Here is an 18,536-nt window from a genome sequence, read left to right as displayed (position 1 = left end):
GCACACTACCTCAAGAAATTGTCTAGTTCCCTGTGAACTAACGGCGGATACCGGACGCACGTCTAACACCAACATAGTTGTCAAGGCCTCAGTTATCCGCTTTGCAACAGGATGACTGCTGTGATATTTCATCTTCCTCGCAAAGGACTGTTGGACAGTCAATTGCTTGGTGGAAGTAGTAAAAGTGGGCTTACGACTTCCCCTCTGGGATGACCATCGACTCCCAGCAGCAACAACAGCAGCGCCAGCAGCAGTAGGCGTTACACGCAAGGATGCATCGGAGGAATCCCAGGCAGGAGAGGACTCGTCAGAATTGCCAGTGACATGGCATGCAGGACTATTGGCATTCCTGGGGAAGGAGGAAATTGACACTGAGGGAGTTGGTGGGGTGGTTTGCGTGAGCTTGGTTACAAGAGGAAGGGATTTACTGGTCAGTGGACTGCTTCCGCTGTTGCCCAAAGTTTTTGAACTTGTCACTGACTTATTATGAATGCGCTGCAGGTGACGTATAAGGGAGGATGTTCCGAGGTGGTTAACGTCCTTACCCCCTACTTATTACAGCTTGACAAAGGCAACACACGGCTTGACAAATGTTGTCCGCATTTCTGGTGAAATACTTCCACACCGAAGAGCTGATTTTTTTGGTATTTTCACCAGGCATGTCAACGGCTGTTAGGGTCTCCTGCCCTGTGCTGCCACGTCGTCATGGCAACCGGGAGACAAGTGCTAGTGGAGTAACCTGAGCGCAGCTGATACTCCGGTTCGGGTCTTTTGCTGTGCAGTGGTTATAGGCTCTGTGCACGGCAGGGGATCCGGTGCTGGTTTTTGTGCTCACAGTCTGTGAGGTCTGAGTGGGGCGTGGACAGCACCTGCTTTATAAGGCCTCTTTTCAGGGTAAGCAGATGCTGCTGAATCTTTGTTGGTTAGTCAGTTCATGAAAGTTAGCCAGTACTGTGTAGCTTTGTATTTGTTTGTTGCTTACTGCAAATAGGCCTGGGGATTTGGTATTACACTCTGCCAATCCAGACCTAGCAGTAAGACTGGAGTCAGTCGTTTAGCTTGCTGGGGTTCTGTTACTACTCTGTGAACTTAGCAAGTTTGCGGCTGTATTCTAAGACTTGCCTGTCTAATCCTGTCTCACTGTGCTAGGTGTCAGGGGTCAGTTTAGTGGCAGTAAGCTAAAACCTGTGCACTGCAAGTGAGAATTAGGATTGTGGAGAATCTCCTTGTGTCTATCATTCCATCTCTGACCAAGGAGTTTACTGCCACACCCGTTGGTAACCCTTTAGGGTTTTGCTGTTGCCCTTAGCAACAGCATTTCGGGTTCTTTACGTATTAAAACACAACATCTTGCTTTTTCTATCTGAGCAGTTCTAATACAAGGGAGATACCCAGTTCCTTAGCCTCTGGGCTTCTCTGTTCACTTTGTGTGTATTTTGTTACCCTATCACCTTCTGTGTACGTTATGTCATATTCCCCAGTTTGTCTGTGAGTCCATTTGTTTTGCATAACAGTTCAAACACCAGTACATTCCTGCAGACACTGGAGTGCATAACAGTTCTGACACCAATACTTTCCTGCAGGCACTGGTGTGCATAACATATTCAGCAGCCAAATACTCCTGTTGAAATTTTGTGGGAATATGGAGCATACCCCTCAAAATACGTTGCAACAGGTGGTCGATCAGGTGCAGGTCCTGACTCGACAATTTAATGATTTGTCCATTAAAATGCACACCTCCCAGGCTGCTGGCGGAGCTCCCGCAGCAGCAGCACCTGCAGGGGTTAAGGAGCCGAAAGTAAATCTCCCGGATCGTTTTTCTGGAGATCGCTCGCAGTTCTTTTGTTTCAAGGAGAGCTGCAAGCTATACTTCCGGCTTAGGCCTCAGTCTTCTGGGTCGGAGATTCAGCGGGTGGGCATAGTGATTTCCTTGCTACAAGGAGACCCACAGGTCTGGGCATATGGGTTGCAGCCTGACTGTCCGTCGCTTAAAAGTGTTGATGCTTTTTTTACGGCACTGGGCATGTTGTATGATGACCCTGACAAGACGGCCTCAGCCGAGGCTCAGATTTCGATCCTTAAGCAAGGGCGAAGGCCAGTTGAGGTTTACTGTACGGAGTTTCGGAGGTTGGCCCATGATACCCAGTGGAATGACCCAGCCCTGAGACACCAGTACCGAAGAGGTCTTTCTAACCAGATAAAGGACCAACTGGTACAATATCCCTTGCCTGATAGCTTGGATCAGCTCATGCAGTTATCCATCCGGGTGGATAGACGGCTGAGAGAGCGTAGGCTTGAAAGGGAGACTGAGATTTCCTTCCTTCCCAAGGGAACCTCAGACTCTGAGGAATTTTCTGAGGAGCCTATGCAGATTGGGGCTACCCGCCTCTCCTCGCGTGAGAAGACGCGGAGGAGACAGCAGGGGTTGTGTTTGTACTGTGGGAATAAAGGTCATGTGGTAGTATCATGCCCAGAAAAGCCGGAAAACTTCAGGGCCTGAGGGTGATGGGAAATATCCTGTCAGGCCAGAAGTCAGAATTTCCCAAGAAGACTTTTATCATTCCGGTGACCTTGAAGATCCTCGGTCAAACTGTCAAGACTGAGGCCTTTGTGGACAGTGGGGCCGACGGGGTTTTTATGGACCGCCAATTCGCCCTGAAACACTCTGTTCCCTTAGTACCCTTGGCATCGGAAATTGAGATTTGTGGGTTAAACGGGGAACCATTATCCCAGGGTAAAATTACCTCTTGCACTAGCCAGATTTCTTTGTTTATTGGAGCCACACACTCTGAAAAATTGTCCTTTTATGTGACTGTCTGTAATTTTGCCCCATTGGTGTTGGGGTTACCCTGGTTAAGGGCCCACAATCCTCAATTTGACTGGGTCTCTGGGGAGATTCTTAGTTGGGGTACTGATTGTTTCAGGAGTTGCTTGAGCCTTCCAGTCAGGCTCTCGCAGCTAAGTTTGCCAGGATTGCCAGGGTGTTATGCAGATTTTGCGGACGTGTTCTCCAAAAAAGTTGCAGAGGTACTACCTCCCCATCGCCCCTATGACTGTGCCATTGATTTGTTGCCAAATGCTAAGCTTCCCAAGAGCAGGTTGTACTCCCTGTCACGTCCTGAGACTCAGGCTATGGCAGAGTACATTCAGGAGAACTTGGCTAAGGGATTTATCAGACCTTCACAGTCTCCAGTTGGGTCGGGGTTCTTCTTCGTGGGTAAAAAGGACGGTTCGTTGCGACCCTGCATCGACTTCAGGGAATTGAACCGTATCACGATTAAAAACTCATACCCACTGCCTCTCATTTCGGTCTTGTTTGACCAGCTTCGTACTGCCACCATTTTTTCTAAGATTGACCTACGCGGTGCGTACAATCTAATCCGAATAAGAGAGGGGGATGAATGGAAGACTGCCTTTAATACCCACTCAGGGCATTATGAATATTTGGTGATGCCTTTTGGGCTCTGTAATGCCCCGGCAGTCTTCCAGGATTTCATGAATGATGTGCTCAGGGAATATTTGGATAGATTCTTAGTTGTATACTTAGATGACATCCTAATCTTCTCCCATTCCCTGGAGGAACATCGGAAGCATGTACGCTTAGTCCTCCAGAAACTCAGAGACCACCGGCTTGGGGCGAAGCTGGAGAAGTGCGAATTTGAAGTTCAGCAAATCGCATTTCTAGGATATATTATCTCCCCAGAAGGTTTCCAAATGGAGGGTTCCAAGGTACAGGCAGTCCTGGATTGGGTGCAGCCCACTAGTTTGAAGGCGCTTCAGCGTTTCCTGGGCTTTGCGAATTTTTATAGACGATTTATCGCTGGATTTTCGTCTATAGTGGCGCCCTTGGTGGCACTCACTAAGAAAGGGGCGGATGTTGCTCACTGGTCTTGTGAGGCTAAAGCGGCTTTTGCCCGTCTCAAAAGGGCATTTGTTTCGGCCAAGGTGCTGCGACACCCAGATCCAGAGCGTCCTTTTGTGGTGGAGGTGGATGCCTCTGAGATGGGTATTGGGGCAGTGCTTTCTCAGATGGGAGTGTCTGATAATCGCCTTCATCCCTGTGCTTACTTTTCCCGTAAATTTTTGCCTGCCGAGATGAATTATGACGTGGGTAACCGGGAATTGTTGGCTATTAAGGATGCACTCGAGGAGTGGAGACACTGGCTTGAGGGGGCTAAGTCTCAATTCTCACTGACCATAAGAATCTGGCATATTAGAGTCAGCGAAGCGTCTCAATGCCAGGCAGGCACGATGGGCTTTGTTTTTTGCTCGCTTTAATTTTTTTATAACATATCGCCCTGGGTCAAAAAACATCAAGGCTGATGCGCTCTCGCGGAGTTTTGCTCCCAATCCAGGAGACCACCGAGGAGCCGTTGCCCATTTGTTTCCCCATCATGTATTAAAGTGGGCATTACCCAGGACCTCTTATCATTAGTCCTTAGAGCACAGGAGCAGGCTCCTCCAGACCTTCCGGTAGGTCTTTTGTTTGTGCCTCCTAGGTTAAGACAGCGAGTGTTCCTGGAATTCCATGCCAAGAAGTCGGCAGGTCACCCGGGTATTGCCAGAACTCGGGAGTTGCTATCTAGGGCGGTGTGGTGGCCCTCGGTGGGCTAAGGATGTGGATCAGTGGGTTCGGGCATGTGACATCTGTGCCCGAAATAAGACTCCTAGAGGGGTTCCTGTTGGCCCATTACATCCACTCTCTATCCCATCTAAGCCATGGACCCACATTTCAATGGATTTTGTGGTGGACTTGCCCAAATCCTCGGGGATGACAGCCATCTGGGTTGTCGTTGACAGGTTTTCGAAGATGGCGCACTTCGTTCCACTGGTTGGGCTGCCATCAGCCAGACGGCCTGTCTGAATTATTTATGCTGCATGTTGTGCGTCTCCACGGGTTGCCACTTGATGTGGTCTCTGACCGCGGATCCCAGTTTGTGGCCAAATTCTGGAGGGCATTTTGTTCCGATCTCCAGATTTCTGTCAGCTTGTCGTCAGGCTACCATCCGCAGTCTAATGGGCAGACTGAAAGGGTGAACCAGTCCCTTGGAGCAGTTCCTCAGGTGTTATGTCTCCAAGTGTCAGACTGACTGGGTTGCTCATCTGTCCATGGCGGAGTTTGCCTATAACAACGCGGCTCACTCTGCTACAGGGATCTCTCCCTTCCTTTGTGTGTATGGGCATCATCCTAAGGCCAATTCTTTTGACCCCCTGGACTCCACGCCTGGTGGTTCCTCTGTGGTTTCGGTCCTTAGAGGTATTTGGCGGAAAGTGAAGAAAGCCCTTGTGTCTGTGTCATTAGTGACCAAAAGGGTTTTTGATAAGCGGAAAAGACCCTGCAGCTTCAAATTAGGAGACTTCGTCTGGTTGTCTACCAAGAATTTGAAGTTGAGACAGCCATCTCATAAGTTAGGCCCCCGTTCATCGGCCCTTATAAGATCACCAGGGTTATCAATCCGGTGGCATTTCAGTTAGATCTGCCCCGTTCTTTGGGTATCAATAAAACATTTCATTGTTCCCTTTTAAAACGGGCGATTAGTAATCCTTCTTCCAGTGGAAGACCTTCCCCTCTTCTGATACGTGGCCAGAGGGAGTTTGTTGTTGAAAGGATTCTTGACTCCAAGGTGGTTCGGGGTCGGCTGTAATTTTTGGTGCACTGGAAGGGGTATGGCCCGGAGGAGCGGTCGTGGGTGCGCAGTTGTGATCTTCATGCCCCCAGACTGATACGCTCTTTCTTCTCGCAGTTCCCCGATAAACCCGGTGGTAGGGGTTCTTTGACCCCTCGTCAGAGGGGGGGTACTGTTAGGGTCCTCCTGCCCTGTGCTGCCACGTCGTCATGGCAACCGGGAGACAAGTGCTAGTGGAGTAACCTGAGCGCAGCTGATACTCCGGTTCGGGTCTTTTGCTGTGCAGTGGTTATAGGCTCTGTGCACGGCAGGGGATCCGGTGCTGGTTTTTGTGCTCACAGTCTGTGAGGTCTGAGTGGGGCGTGGACAGCACCTGCTTTATAAGGCCTCTTTTCAGGGTAAGCAGATGCTGCTGAATCTTTGTTGGTTAGTCAGTTCATGAAAGTTAGCCAAGTACTGTGTAGCTTTGTATTTGTTTGTTTGCTTACTGCAAATAGGCCTGGGGATTTGGTATTACACTCTGCCAATCCAGACCTAGCAGTAAGACTGGAGTCAGTCGTTTTAGCTTGCTGGGGTTCTGTTACTACTCTGTGAACTTAGCAAGTTTGCGGCTGTATTCTAAGACTTGCCTGTCTAATCCTGTCTCACTGTGCTAGGTGTCAGGGGTCAGTTTAGTGGCAGTAAGCTAAAACCTGTGCACTGCAAGTGAGAATTAGGATTGTGGAGAATCTCCTTGTGTCTATCATTCCATCTCTGACCAAGGAGTTTACTGCCACACCCGTTGGTAACCCTTTAGGGTTTTGCTGTTGCCCTTAGCAACAGGCATTTCGGGTTCTTTACGTATTAAAACACAACATCTTGCTTTTTCTATCTGAGCAGTTCTAATACAAGGGAGATACCCAGTTCCTTAGCCTCTGGGCTTCTCTGTTCACTTTGTGTGTATTTTGTTACCCTATCACCTTCTGTGTACGTTATGTCATATTCCCCAGTTTGTCTGTGAGTCCATTTGTTTTGCATAACAGTTCAAACACCAGTACATTCCTGCAGACACTGGAGTGCATAACAGTTCTGACACCAATACTTTCCTGCAGGCACTGGTGTGCATAACAACGGCCCTATTCCTCAAACAGACAACAGGTGTCTCCCCGGGTGCCTGACTTAAACAAACCACCTCACCATCAGAATCCTCCTTGTCAATTTCCTCCCCAGCGCCAGCAACACCCATATCCTCCTCCATCCTGGTGTACTTCAACACTGACATCTTCAATCTGACTATCAGGAACTGGACTGCGGGTGCTCCTTCCAGCACTTGCAGGGGGCGTGCAAATGGTGGAAGGCGCATGCTCTTCACGTCCAGTGTTGGGAAGGTCAGGCATCGCAACCGACACAATTGGACTCTCCTTGTGGATTTGGGATTTCGAAGAATGCACAGTTCTTTGCGGTGCTTTTTGCCAGCTTGAGTCTTTTCAGTTTTCTAGCGAGAGGCTGAGTGCTTCCATCCTCATGTGAAGCTTAACCACTAGCCATGAACATAGGCCAGGGCCTCAGCCGTTCCTTGCCACTCCGTGTGGTAAATGGCATATTGGCAAGTTTACGCTTCTCCTCCGACAATTTTATTTTAGATTTTGGAGTCCTTTTTTTACTGATATTTGGTGTTTTGGATTTTACATGCTCTGTACTATGACATTGGGCATCGGCCTTGGCAGACGACGTTGCTGGCATTTCCTTGTCTCGGCCATGACTAGTGGCAGCAGCTTCAGCACGAGGTGGAAGTGGATCTTGATCTTTCCCTAATTTTGGAACCTCAACATTTTTGTTCTCCATATTTTTAATAGGCACAACTAAAAGACACAGAGGTTAGCTACAGCCGTGGACTACCGTACTGTGTCTGCTGCTAATATAGACTGGATGATAATGAGATTAAATCAATATATATTATATCACACTAGTACTGCAGCCGGACAGGTAGATATATTTATTATGTAATGACTGATGACGGACCTGCTGGACACTGTCAGCTCAGCAGCACCGCAGACTGCTACAGTAAGCTACTATAGTAGTATGTATAAAGAAGAAAGAAAAAGAAAAAACCACGGGTAGGTGGTATACAATTATGGATGGACGAGCGACTGCCGACACAGAGGTAGCTACAGCCGTGGACTACCGTACTGTGTCTGCTGCTAATATAGACTGGATGATAATGAGATGAAATCAATATATATATATATATAATATCACTAGTACTGCAGCCGGACAGGTATATATATTTATTATGTAATGACTGATGACGGACCTGCTGGACACTGTCAGCTCAGCAGCACCGCAGACTGCTACAGTAAGCTACTATAGTAGTATGTATAAAGAAGAAAGAAAAAAAAACCACGGGTAGGTGGTATACAATATTATATATATATTATATACAATTATATATATATATATATATATATATATATATTAAACTCACTAGTGGTGATTATTAAACTGGTGGTCAGGTCACTGGTCACACTATCAGCAACTTGCAAGTAGTACTCCTAAGCAGACAATCACAATATATATTATACTGGTGGTCAGTGTGGTCACAATGGCAGTGTGGCACTCTGGCAGCAAAAGTGTGCACTGTACGTTATATGTACTCCTGAGTCCTGCTCTTAGACTCTAACTGCTCCCCACTGTCAGTGTCTCCCCCACAAGTCAGATAATACAGTCACACTATCTATCACTTCAGCAAGTAACTACTAGTACTCCTCCTAATGCTCCCCAAAATTACTACTGTGTCTCTCTCTACTGTCTCACTCTCTTCTCTATAAACGGAGAGGACGCCAGCCACGTCCTCTCCCTATGAATCTCAATGCACGTGTGAAAATGGCGGCGACGCGCGGCTCCTTATATAGAATCCGAGTCTCGCGAGAATCCGACAGCGGGATGATGACGTTCGGGGCGCGCTCGGGTTAACCGAGCAAGGCGGGAAGATCCGAGTCGCTCGGACCCGTGTAAAAAAAAATGAAGTTCGGGCGGGTTCGGATTCCGAGGAACCGAACCCGCTCATCTCTACGTACCACCCCTATCCATCCGGCTGCGGAAACAGTCATTGTCATCAGCGTGCGTTTACGCCAGCCCGAGCAGACTTCTGCAGCAGGGCGCAGCTATGTCATCCTGTAACAGCCGGCTGTGTGGATACATGCTGTGTGTGCTCTCAGTGCTGCAACATTGTAACAATAACGTCATATTTGTGTTTCACAGAAAGAAAATGTAAACTGAAGTGGTGCCCGTTCAGTTCAGGTAATAAATGCATCCTCAGAGATGAGCTTGTTCTCAGAAGAACTTTCTGCTGATTATTATCCTCTATTTGTCACGTTCACATAATTACTTGTAAAATGGGGTCACCTGAGAAGTGCGGGTATTGTACAGCAGCAGGCCGTAACCTGGTGCATTATATTATAGGCAAAATGAGAGAATCCTTTAGCAGCTGATCCAGGCGATTTGTCCACTGTGATCCAGAAAATCCCACTATGGGGAAAAATAAGAAAGCTGATACAACAGTTCCTTTCTACATCATAATATCCTTCCTACAGTGTAATGTGGAGGGAGAAGGTCATGTTAATGGAAATAATTGTTTTAAATAACTTTATTTTTCTAATAATGTTCTGTTCTATGTTATCCCTACAGCCACCAGCACCCAGATGAAGATAAATTCCCTGGAAATAATGCTTGTCAGTGTACTGGTCCTCCTAACACAACCTCTGGGAGATGTCTTCTACTCCTGATACAGTAACTGGGAGATGTCTTTTCCTTGTAATACAATAACTGGGGGATGTCTTCTACTCCTGATACAGTACTGTAACTGGAAGATATCTTCTCCATGTGATACAGTAACTGGGGGATGTCTTCTCCTTGTAATACAGTCACTCTGAGATGTCTTCTCATTGTAATATAGTAACTGGGAGATATCTTCTTCTCCTGAAACCATAACAGGGAGATTTCTTCTCTTAACACAGACATTGGGAGATGTCTTCTCCTCCTAACACAATCAATGGGAGATATCTTCTCCTCTTAACACAATCAATAGGAGAGTCTTCTAACACAGTCAATGGGAGATGTCTTCTTCTAACATAGTCACTGGGAGAGGTCTTCTCCTAACACAATCAATGGGAGATGTCTTCTCCTCACACAATTAATAGGAGAGTCTTCTTCTAACACAGTCAATGGGAGATGTATTCTAACATAGTCACTGGGAGAGGTCTTCTCCTCCTAACACAATCAATGGGATAGTCTTCTCTTCCTAACACAGTCAAAAGGAGATGTCTTTTCCTAACACAGTCACTGGGAGATGCCTTCTCTTCCTAACACAGTCACTGGGAGATGCCTTCTCTTCCTAACACAGTCACTGGGAGATGCCTTCTCTTCCTAACACAGTCAATGGGAGAGGTCTTCTCTTTACACAGTCACTTGGAGATGTCTTCTCCTAACACAGTTACTTGGAGATATCTTCTCCTAACACAGTCACTGGGAGATGCCTTCTCTTCCTAACACAGTCAATGGGATATGTCTTCTCCTAACACAGTCACTGGGAGATGCCTTCTCTTCCTAACACAGTCACTGGGAGAGGTCTTATCCTAACACAGTCTCTTGGAGATGTCTTCTCCTCCTAACACAGTTAATGGGAGATGTCTTCTAATACAGTCACTGTGAGATGTCTTCTCCTCTTAACACAGTCACTGGGAGATGTCGTCTTCTCCTCCTAACACAATCAATGGGAGTGTCTTCTCTTCCTAAGACAGTCAATAGATGTCTTCTCCTAACACAGTCACTGGGAGATGCCTTCTCTTCCTAGCACAGTCACTGGGAGAGGTCTTCTCCTAACACAGTCACTTAGAGATATCTTCTCCTAACAGTCATTTGTAGATGTCTTCTCCTAACTCAGTCACTTAGAGATGTCTTCTCCTCCTAACACAGTTAATGGGAGAGGTCTTCTCCTAATATAGTCACTGGGAGATGTTTTCTCCTCCTAACACGGTTAATGGGAGATATCTTATCCTAATATAGTCACTGGGAGCTGTCTTCTCCTCCTAACACAGTCACTGGGAGATGTCTTCTCCTCCTAACACAATCAATGGGAGTGTTTTCTCTTCCTAAGACAGTCAACAGATGTCTTCTCCCAACACAGTCACTTGGAGATGTCTTCTCCTAACACAGTCAATGGAAGATGTCTTCTACTAACACAGTCACTGGGAGATGTCTTCTCTTCCTAACACAGTCACTGGGAGATGTCTTCTCTTCCTAACACAGTCAATAGGAGATGTCTTCTCTTCCTAACACAGTCAATAGGAGATGTCTTCTGCTAACACAGTCACTGGGAGATGTCTTCTCTTCCTAACACAGTCAATAGGAGATGTCTTCTCTTAACACGGTCACTGGGAGAGGTCTTCTGCTAACACAGTCACTGGGAGATGTCTTCTCTTCCTAACACAGTCAATAGGAGATGTCTTCTCCTAACACAGTCACTTGAAAATGTCTTCTCCTAATACAGTCAATGGGAGGTGTCCTCTTCTTATAATAAATTAATCTTACCCCCCCCCCCCCCAAGACAGGTTGTGTACTTACCCCAAATCTCCAGCTATGTTATTCTATAAACAATGACACCTGTGGCCAGATAGAAACATCTCTAACCTTGTCATGATACTCTCCTGCACACCCTTGTGGACCTGCTTCTCACCAATTATCTGATAACCACCTCACTCTCTCCCTGGTCGCTCTTCACTTTTGTAACAAACCTGAGCAGACTCTCCCAGCCATCAGTCTTTCAGTTGCTCTTGGTATACCCTCCTCTTCCCTGTAGCCGATCCTGTCCATACCTGATACTAATCCCTGTGCAGGTTCTACCAGCTACCCTTCCATCCTCCACTCCTATTGTCTCAGCTTTACCATCTAACAAGCAGAGACACCTCTCTATCATCAGTCTCACATCTGTGCCTCCTTCCTCCACCATGTATGCAGTATTTATGTGTGATTTATATTTTCTATGACTTACTACTCTGTCTGTCCAGCGCTGCAGTGTTTTGTGGCTCCTTACAAAAAGGTGATGATGATGACAATGATAACGTGTCTCTGAAATGCGCATTTTAGCTATGGAAACTTTACTGTCATCACTTATTACAGTTACAATATGTTCTGGTAATAAAATAATACAAATATAATTTCCAAAAATAGTTAATATTTATTTTAGACTGACACAAGCGCTCTTGCTGTACATTTAAGCAATGTTATATGTTGTAGTAGACTCACGGATACTTACCGAAGGGTTGCAACTTCAGTTACCAGAACCAAATGTTTAGATTGTACTGTAGCTTTAATTGTAATATTACTATTACCCCCAAACAAATTATATATTGTGTGTAAGGTTTACAGAGATGCACCCAAAAAATTTCAAACCAGTTTCAAATTCAGTCAAATGTCAAAATTTTAAAGTTCATGAGTGCGTTCCGCTACAATCATCGATAGGCAGAGAGTGAGATTTCTGGTTTGCTGTTTGTATTAAGATTTGTATTTTTACATATTTGTAAACTGTAAAAAAAGATCTATTTAAGAAATAAAAAAAAAGTATTTCTAAATTCTTACTTAGCTCGAACAATTTGAACAATGTTTGAAGATTTGATTTCTACGGTGTTTGAAGATTTGGTGTCACAGTTTGTGTTTGCCGTACACATCCGAGAATTGCGTTGATAGTGTCGGCTTGTGTTGATAGTGTCGGCTTGCGTTGATAGTGCCAGCATGCTCAGTTACAGAGCTTGGGGTAAATTTACTAAGAATCGTATTTTCCCGTTTGAGGTCAAAATTCAATCACGAATGACATCGAAAGTGTAAATATGCAACTTTTTGAATTGATTACGACTAATTTACTAAGCTGCCGTATTCTGCATTTTCGGTTTTTCCGATGTCGATGTCATTCGTTTTTTTAGGCAGTGTTTTACGTGAGTGACTTGTAAAACACTGTCGACTTTAATACAATGAATCTCGGCTGGATCTGAGAGATCCGTGCAGGGCTTCATTGTGCACCTTGTAAAAAAAAAAAAAAAATGTTTACACTTAAAAAAAAAAATTGCGTGGGGTCCCCCCTCCTAAGCCAAACCAGCCTCGGGCTCTTTGAGCCGGCCCTGGTTGCAAAAATATGGGAAAAAAATTGACAGGGGTTCCCCCATATTTAAGCAACCAGCACCGGGCTCTGCGCCTGGTCCTGGTTCCAAAAATACGGGGGACAAAAAGCGTAGGGGTCCCCCGTATTTTTGATACCAGCACCGGGCTCCACTAGCTGGACAGATAATGCCACAGCCGGGGGTCACTTTTATACAGTGCCTTGCGGCCGTGGCATCAAATATCCAACTAGTCACCCCTGGCCGGGGTACCCTGGGGCAGTGGGGACCCCTTCAATCAAGGGGTCCCCCCCAGCCACCCAAGGGCCAGGGGTGAAGCCCGAGGCTGTCCCCCCCATCCAATAGGCTGCGGATGGGGGGCTGATAGCCTTTGTTGAAAGTAATGAATATTGTTTTTAGTAGCAGTACTACAAGTCCCAGCAAGCCTCCCCCGCAAGCTGGTACTTGGAGAACCACAAGTACCAGCATGCGGCGGAAAACCGGGCCCGCTGGTACCTGTAGTACTACTACTAAAAAAATACCCCAATAAAGACATTACACACACACCTTGAAAGTATAACTTTAATGCATACATACACACCACCATATACACATACTTACCTTATGTTCACACGAGAGTCGGTCCTCTTCTCCAGTAGAATCCATGGTGTACCTGTAGAAAAAATCCTACTCACCAAATCCAGTGTAGAGGGCTCCTCGGATAATCCATTTGTAATCCACGTACTTGTAAAAATAAAAAAACGGGACACCCGACCACGAACTGAAAGGGGACCCATGTTTTCACATGGGACCCCTTTCCCCGAATGCCAGAAACCCCCTCTGACTGATGTCAAAGTGGGTTTCTTCAGCCAATCAGGGAGCGCCACGTTGTGGCACCCTCCTGATCGGCTGTGTGCTCCTGTACTGTATGACAGGCAGCACACGGCAGTGTTACAATGTAGCGCCTATGCGCTCCATTGTAACCAATGGTGGGAACTTTGTGGTCAGCGGTGAGGTCACTTTCGGTCAACCGCTGACCTCAAAGTTCCCACCATTGGTTACAATGGAGCGCATAGGCGCTACATTGTAACACTGCCGTGTGCCGCCTGTCAGACAGTACAGGAGCACACAGCCGATCAGGAGGGTGCCACAACGTGGCGCTCCCTGATTGGCTGAAGAAACCCACTTAGACATCAGTCAGAGGGGGTTTCTGGCATTCGGGGAAAGGGGTCCCATGTGAAAACATGGGTCCCCTTTCAGTTCGTGGTCGGGTGTCCCGTTTTTTTATTTTTACAAGTACGTGGATTACAAATGGATTATCCGAGGAGCCCACTACACTGGATTTGGTGAGTAGGATTTTTTCAACAGGTACACCATGGATTCTACTGGAGAAGAGGACCGACCCTCGTGTGAACATAAGGTAAGTATGTGTATATGGTGGTGTGTATGTATGCATTAAAGTTATACTTTCAAGGTGTGTGTGTAATGTCTTTATTGGGGTATTTTTTTAGTAGTAGTACTACAGGTACCAGCGGGCCCGGTTTTCCGCCGCATGCTGGTACTTGTGGTTCTCCAAGTACCAGCTTGCGGGGGAGGCTTGCTGGGACTTGTAGTACTGCTACTAAAAACAATATTCATTACTTTCAACAAAGGCTATCAGCCCCCCATCCGCAGCCTATTGGATGGGGGGGACAGCCTCGGGCTTCACCCCTGGCCCTTGGGTGGCTGGGGGGGGGACCCCTTGATTGAAGGGGTCCCCACTCCCCCAGGGTACCCCGGCCAGGGGTGACTAGTTGGATATTTGATGCCACGGCCGCAAGGCACTGTATAAAAGTGACCCCCGGCTGTGGCATTATCTGTCCAGCTAGTGGAGCCCGGTGCTGGTTTCAAAAATACGGGGGACCCCTACACTTTTTGTCCCCCGTATTTTTGGAACCAGGACCAGGCGCAGAGCCCGGTGCTGGTTGCTTAAATATGGGGGAACCCCTGTCAATTTTTTTCCCATATTTTTGCAACCAGGGCCGGCTCAAAGAGCCCGAGGCTGGTTTGGTTTAGGAGGGGGGACCCCACGCATTTTTTTTTTTTTAATTATAACATTTCCCACCCCTTCCCACTGAAAAACATGCACGGATCTCAAGGATCCGTGCATGCCTATACAAACACGGGATAAAAAAGCAGGTCTGTTTTTTTTAGCACTTTTTCACGATTTGTATTTTAGCACGGCAGTGTTTGGCTATTGTCGGCAGTGTTTGTGTTTTGCACTTTTTAGTAAATTCCCGATTTCTACCAAATTGCAGGCGTATTTGACCGATGATGTATTGATTCGTGATTTTTTCCTAGGACTTCCAAAATATTACGAATGCCCTCATCACTGCCGTGATTTTTGCTTAGTAAATTACAGAGATGACACTTTGAAGAAAAAACGGCATCTCGGTCAAAATCGGGACCTTAGTAAATATACCCCCTTGTGCTAAAAATGACAATGAATAGAATAATAAATACCATAGGAATGTAAGAATTCTGTGCTTTTACAATCTAGTCCTCACCAAAGCATAAAATGTGATAAATCTAATCTCTTGTGGCAAAAATCCCGTAAAGATTGTACTTTAAATAATTTATTTAAAAAAAACCTGTAAGCCAACAAAGAGAAGTCACATGTGAAATAGAATCTGCGGGAAAGGCTACGTGGTACTTGTAGTTAGCAGCAGCTGTAGCTCTATTTCTATATTCTACGGAATATTTCTCTACGTCTGCAAGGTTCATCCCTCAGATCCCTCAGGAAAACACGGCGAGAGAGGCTCCGTGTTCTGACGCAGCTTTTCCCTGCGCATAGCAGTCCATCATGTAGAAATATAACTGGCAGTAAAATCAATAAAAATTTGGTTGACGATGAAAAAATATATTTGGGAAAAAATGTTTGGAAAATGCGCTGATCAAGTTCCTGTAACATTTGTGCCACCAACCAACGTCAAGTTTGAGTGCAGATCCCTTAGTATAAAAGTCCTGAGTTTGAGATGAGAAAACCCCTCACAGAGAGTTCAAGGCACTGACATGATAGGACGATAAGAGACAGCCCCGTGCTGAACATATTGCGGACACAGGAGACGTCTCTCTCATCACACAGACAGCTGAAGGTTCCGTGCTGCATTCTGTAATCTCCCAAATACCGTCATCAAGCTGAGCGCTGTGACAAGCGCAATGGCAGCTGCGCTGGAACACTGGAAGAAAACCAGCAGTGAGAAGGTTAATGTCCATAATGCTGAAATCAGCCCTGTGAGGTGAGCCTAGATGCAGGCTATAGCGCTACTGCGTATGCTGGTGCTATATACAGTAAATACTACTACAGGTACAGATGGGATGGTGGCAGATGCTGGATGCTTCCAGACCACAGATTGCCATAGCAACACGTTTCACCTCATTAGTTTTTTTATCAAGGTGGTGTCAGATGCTGGACACTTCCAGATCACAGATTACCACCAACGCGTTTCACCTCATTAGTCTTTATCAAGGTGGTGTCAGATGCTGGACACTTCCAGACCGCAGATCGCCAATACCAACGCATTTCATCTCATTAGTCCTTATCAAGGTGGTGTCAGATGCTGGACACTCCCAGACTACAGACTGCCAATACCAGCGCGTTTCACCTCATTAGTCTTTATCAAGGTGGTGAGGGAAAATAATAAAAAGGGGGCTGATGCAGAGATGGTTGGGTCGGTTAAGCAGATGGATTTTGCATGGTTCTGCACTGTGTATGCTGCAGAACCATGTGTACACAAGTATTGGCGTTGTATAGTCACACACAACTCAGTCACATCTCCTTTGCAGCTGTAGGAGCATAACTGGAGGTTAACAGGGCATTTGTGTATTGAAATAATTTAGTGAGGGTGTGTTGAAGGCGTGTCTATGGAATTGTGGGCTATGCTGAGTTGTGTGTACACAAAGACACATTGATTTCAGACGGATCTCTTACACCAAGGACAGGGCAATTGTGCACAGATAATGACAATAGCTGCAAAACAAAACATATTGATAGGGGTGGTGCGAGAGATGCATACACTTCCACATTTGTATTTCTGCAGGCGTACTTATAGCCAACTTACATTCACTTCTACATCAGCCCAAAACACTCTATGGGTGGTATACAATTCTTTCTGCCCGCTTCCACACCTGTTCTGTTTCTGCTGATGGGGGGCATGGTATCATAATTTCAGCTTGCTACCCCCGGTGCAGCGAGTCGCCCAACCCTTTACGCAGCTAAACCTTATTACTATGGGCGCGATATGCATGTTACGGGAATCACTTTAGAAACGCGTTGGGAGTGGCAATTTGGGGTCTTGTAGTACTAGAGGAATGTAGCAGGAGATTATGTTAGTGTTAGCTTGGGACTAGTGTTATTCATGAATTTGCTCTTCTATTGAGGGGTCTATTTACTAAGCCTTGGACAGAGATAAAGTCCCAGCCAATCAGCTCCTAACTTACATGTTACAGGCTGTGCTTGAAAAATGTCAGTTAGGAACTGATTGGCTGGTACTTTATCACCAGCGACTTTATCTCTGCTCAAGGCTTAGTAAATAGACCCCTTAGTCACAGAACACATCACATTTAAAGAGTTAATTGCTGAGATGTTGCATCAGTTGAAACCAAACAAGTGCCAGGGTTGCTACAAACTTTTTCTTTATTGTGGTATTAAGTCAACATTATTAACATCTATCTATAGTGTTGGTTTTATTTGAAATGAATTCTGTCACTGTATTGATATCTTGGGTGTGAAGTGCCTACGTTCTATTTTGTATAATAATCATTTCTGAGGAGTTGGTGGCAACTTTTATGTAGATTGTCTTTATCACATGAGAGTGTTCAGGAAGAGTACAGTATCTCTAGGTCTCCTAAGCAGCCATAACATCACCAGCCACAATGCTGGGTCCCCTCACCAGCCATAACATCAGCAGCCATAACATCTCCAGCCATAACATCACCATCCATAACATCTCCAGCCATAACATCACCAGCCATAACATCTCCAGCCATAACATCACCATCCATAACATCTCCAGCCATAACATCACCAGCCATAACATCTCCAACCATAACATCAGCAGCCATAACATCACCATCCATAACATCTCCAGCCATAACATCACCAGCCATAACATCTCCAACCATAACATCACCAGCCATAACATCAGCAGCCATAACATCAGCAGCCATAACATCAGCAGCCATAACATCTCCAGCCATAACATCACCAGCCATAACATAACCAGCCATAACATCACCAGCCACAATGCTGGGTCCCCTCACCAGCCATAACACTAGGTCTCCTAAGCAGCCATAACATCTCCATCCTTTACATCTCCAGCCATAACATCACCAGAACATAACATCTCCCGCCATAACATCTCCAGCCATAACATCTCCAGCCATAACATCTCCAGCCATAACATCTCCAGCCTTAACATCACCAGAACATAACATATCCAGCCATAACATCTCCAGCCATTACTTCTCCAGCCATAACATCTCCATCCTTTACATCTCCAGCCATAACATCACCAGAACATAACAACTCCAGCCATGACATCAGCCACAATGCTGGGTCCCCTCACCAGCCTGTCTCCTAAGCAGCCATAACATCTCCTGCCATAACATCACCAGCCATAACATCACCAGCCATAACATCTCCAGCCATAACATCACCAGCCACGATGCTGGGTCCCCTCACCAGCCATAACACTAGGTCTACTAAGCAGCCATAACATCTCCAGCCATAACATCACCAGCC

The 18,536-nt window shown here is 46.1% G+C and overlaps 2 protein-coding genes across 4 annotated transcripts in view; one reads left to right on the top strand and one right to left on the bottom strand.

Annotated features, from left to right (window-relative positions):
- ART1 (ADP-ribosyltransferase 1) overlaps nt 1-12,241 on the top strand; it is a 78,438-nt gene extending 66,197 nt beyond the window's left edge. For 2 of the 3 annotated variants that reach the window (XM_063950861.1, XM_063950863.1), the window contains 2 exons: nt 8,868-8,906; nt 9,294-12,241. In XM_063950861.1, the coding sequence (XP_063806931.1) occupies nt 8,868-8,906; nt 9,294-9,391 (137 nt within the window). In that variant the 3' untranslated portion in view covers nt 9,392-12,241. The remainder of the gene's footprint in view (nt 1-8,867; nt 8,907-9,293) is intronic. The other variant, XM_063950862.1, reaches the window with a different exon arrangement.
- Nucleotides 12,242-15,353: 3,112 nt separating this feature from the next.
- Nucleotides 15,354-18,536, bottom strand: part of LOC134993276 (protein sel-1 homolog 3-like) — a 161,582-nt gene continuing 158,399 nt past the window's right edge. The window contains exon 23 of the mRNA XM_063950860.1: nt 15,354-15,972. Within this exon, the coding sequence (XP_063806930.1) occupies nt 15,871-15,972 (102 nt within the window). The 3' untranslated portion in view covers nt 15,354-15,870. The remainder of the gene's footprint in view (nt 15,973-18,536) is intronic.

Source organism: Pseudophryne corroboree, chromosome 2, assembly GCF_028390025.1.
Source record: "Pseudophryne corroboree isolate aPseCor3 chromosome 2, aPseCor3.hap2, whole genome shotgun sequence".
Taxonomy (NCBI): Eukaryota; Metazoa; Chordata; class Amphibia; order Anura; family Myobatrachidae; genus Pseudophryne; species Pseudophryne corroboree.
The sequence above is the reverse complement of the archived record's forward strand: the minus strand, read 5'-3'. Positions and strand labels throughout refer to the sequence as shown.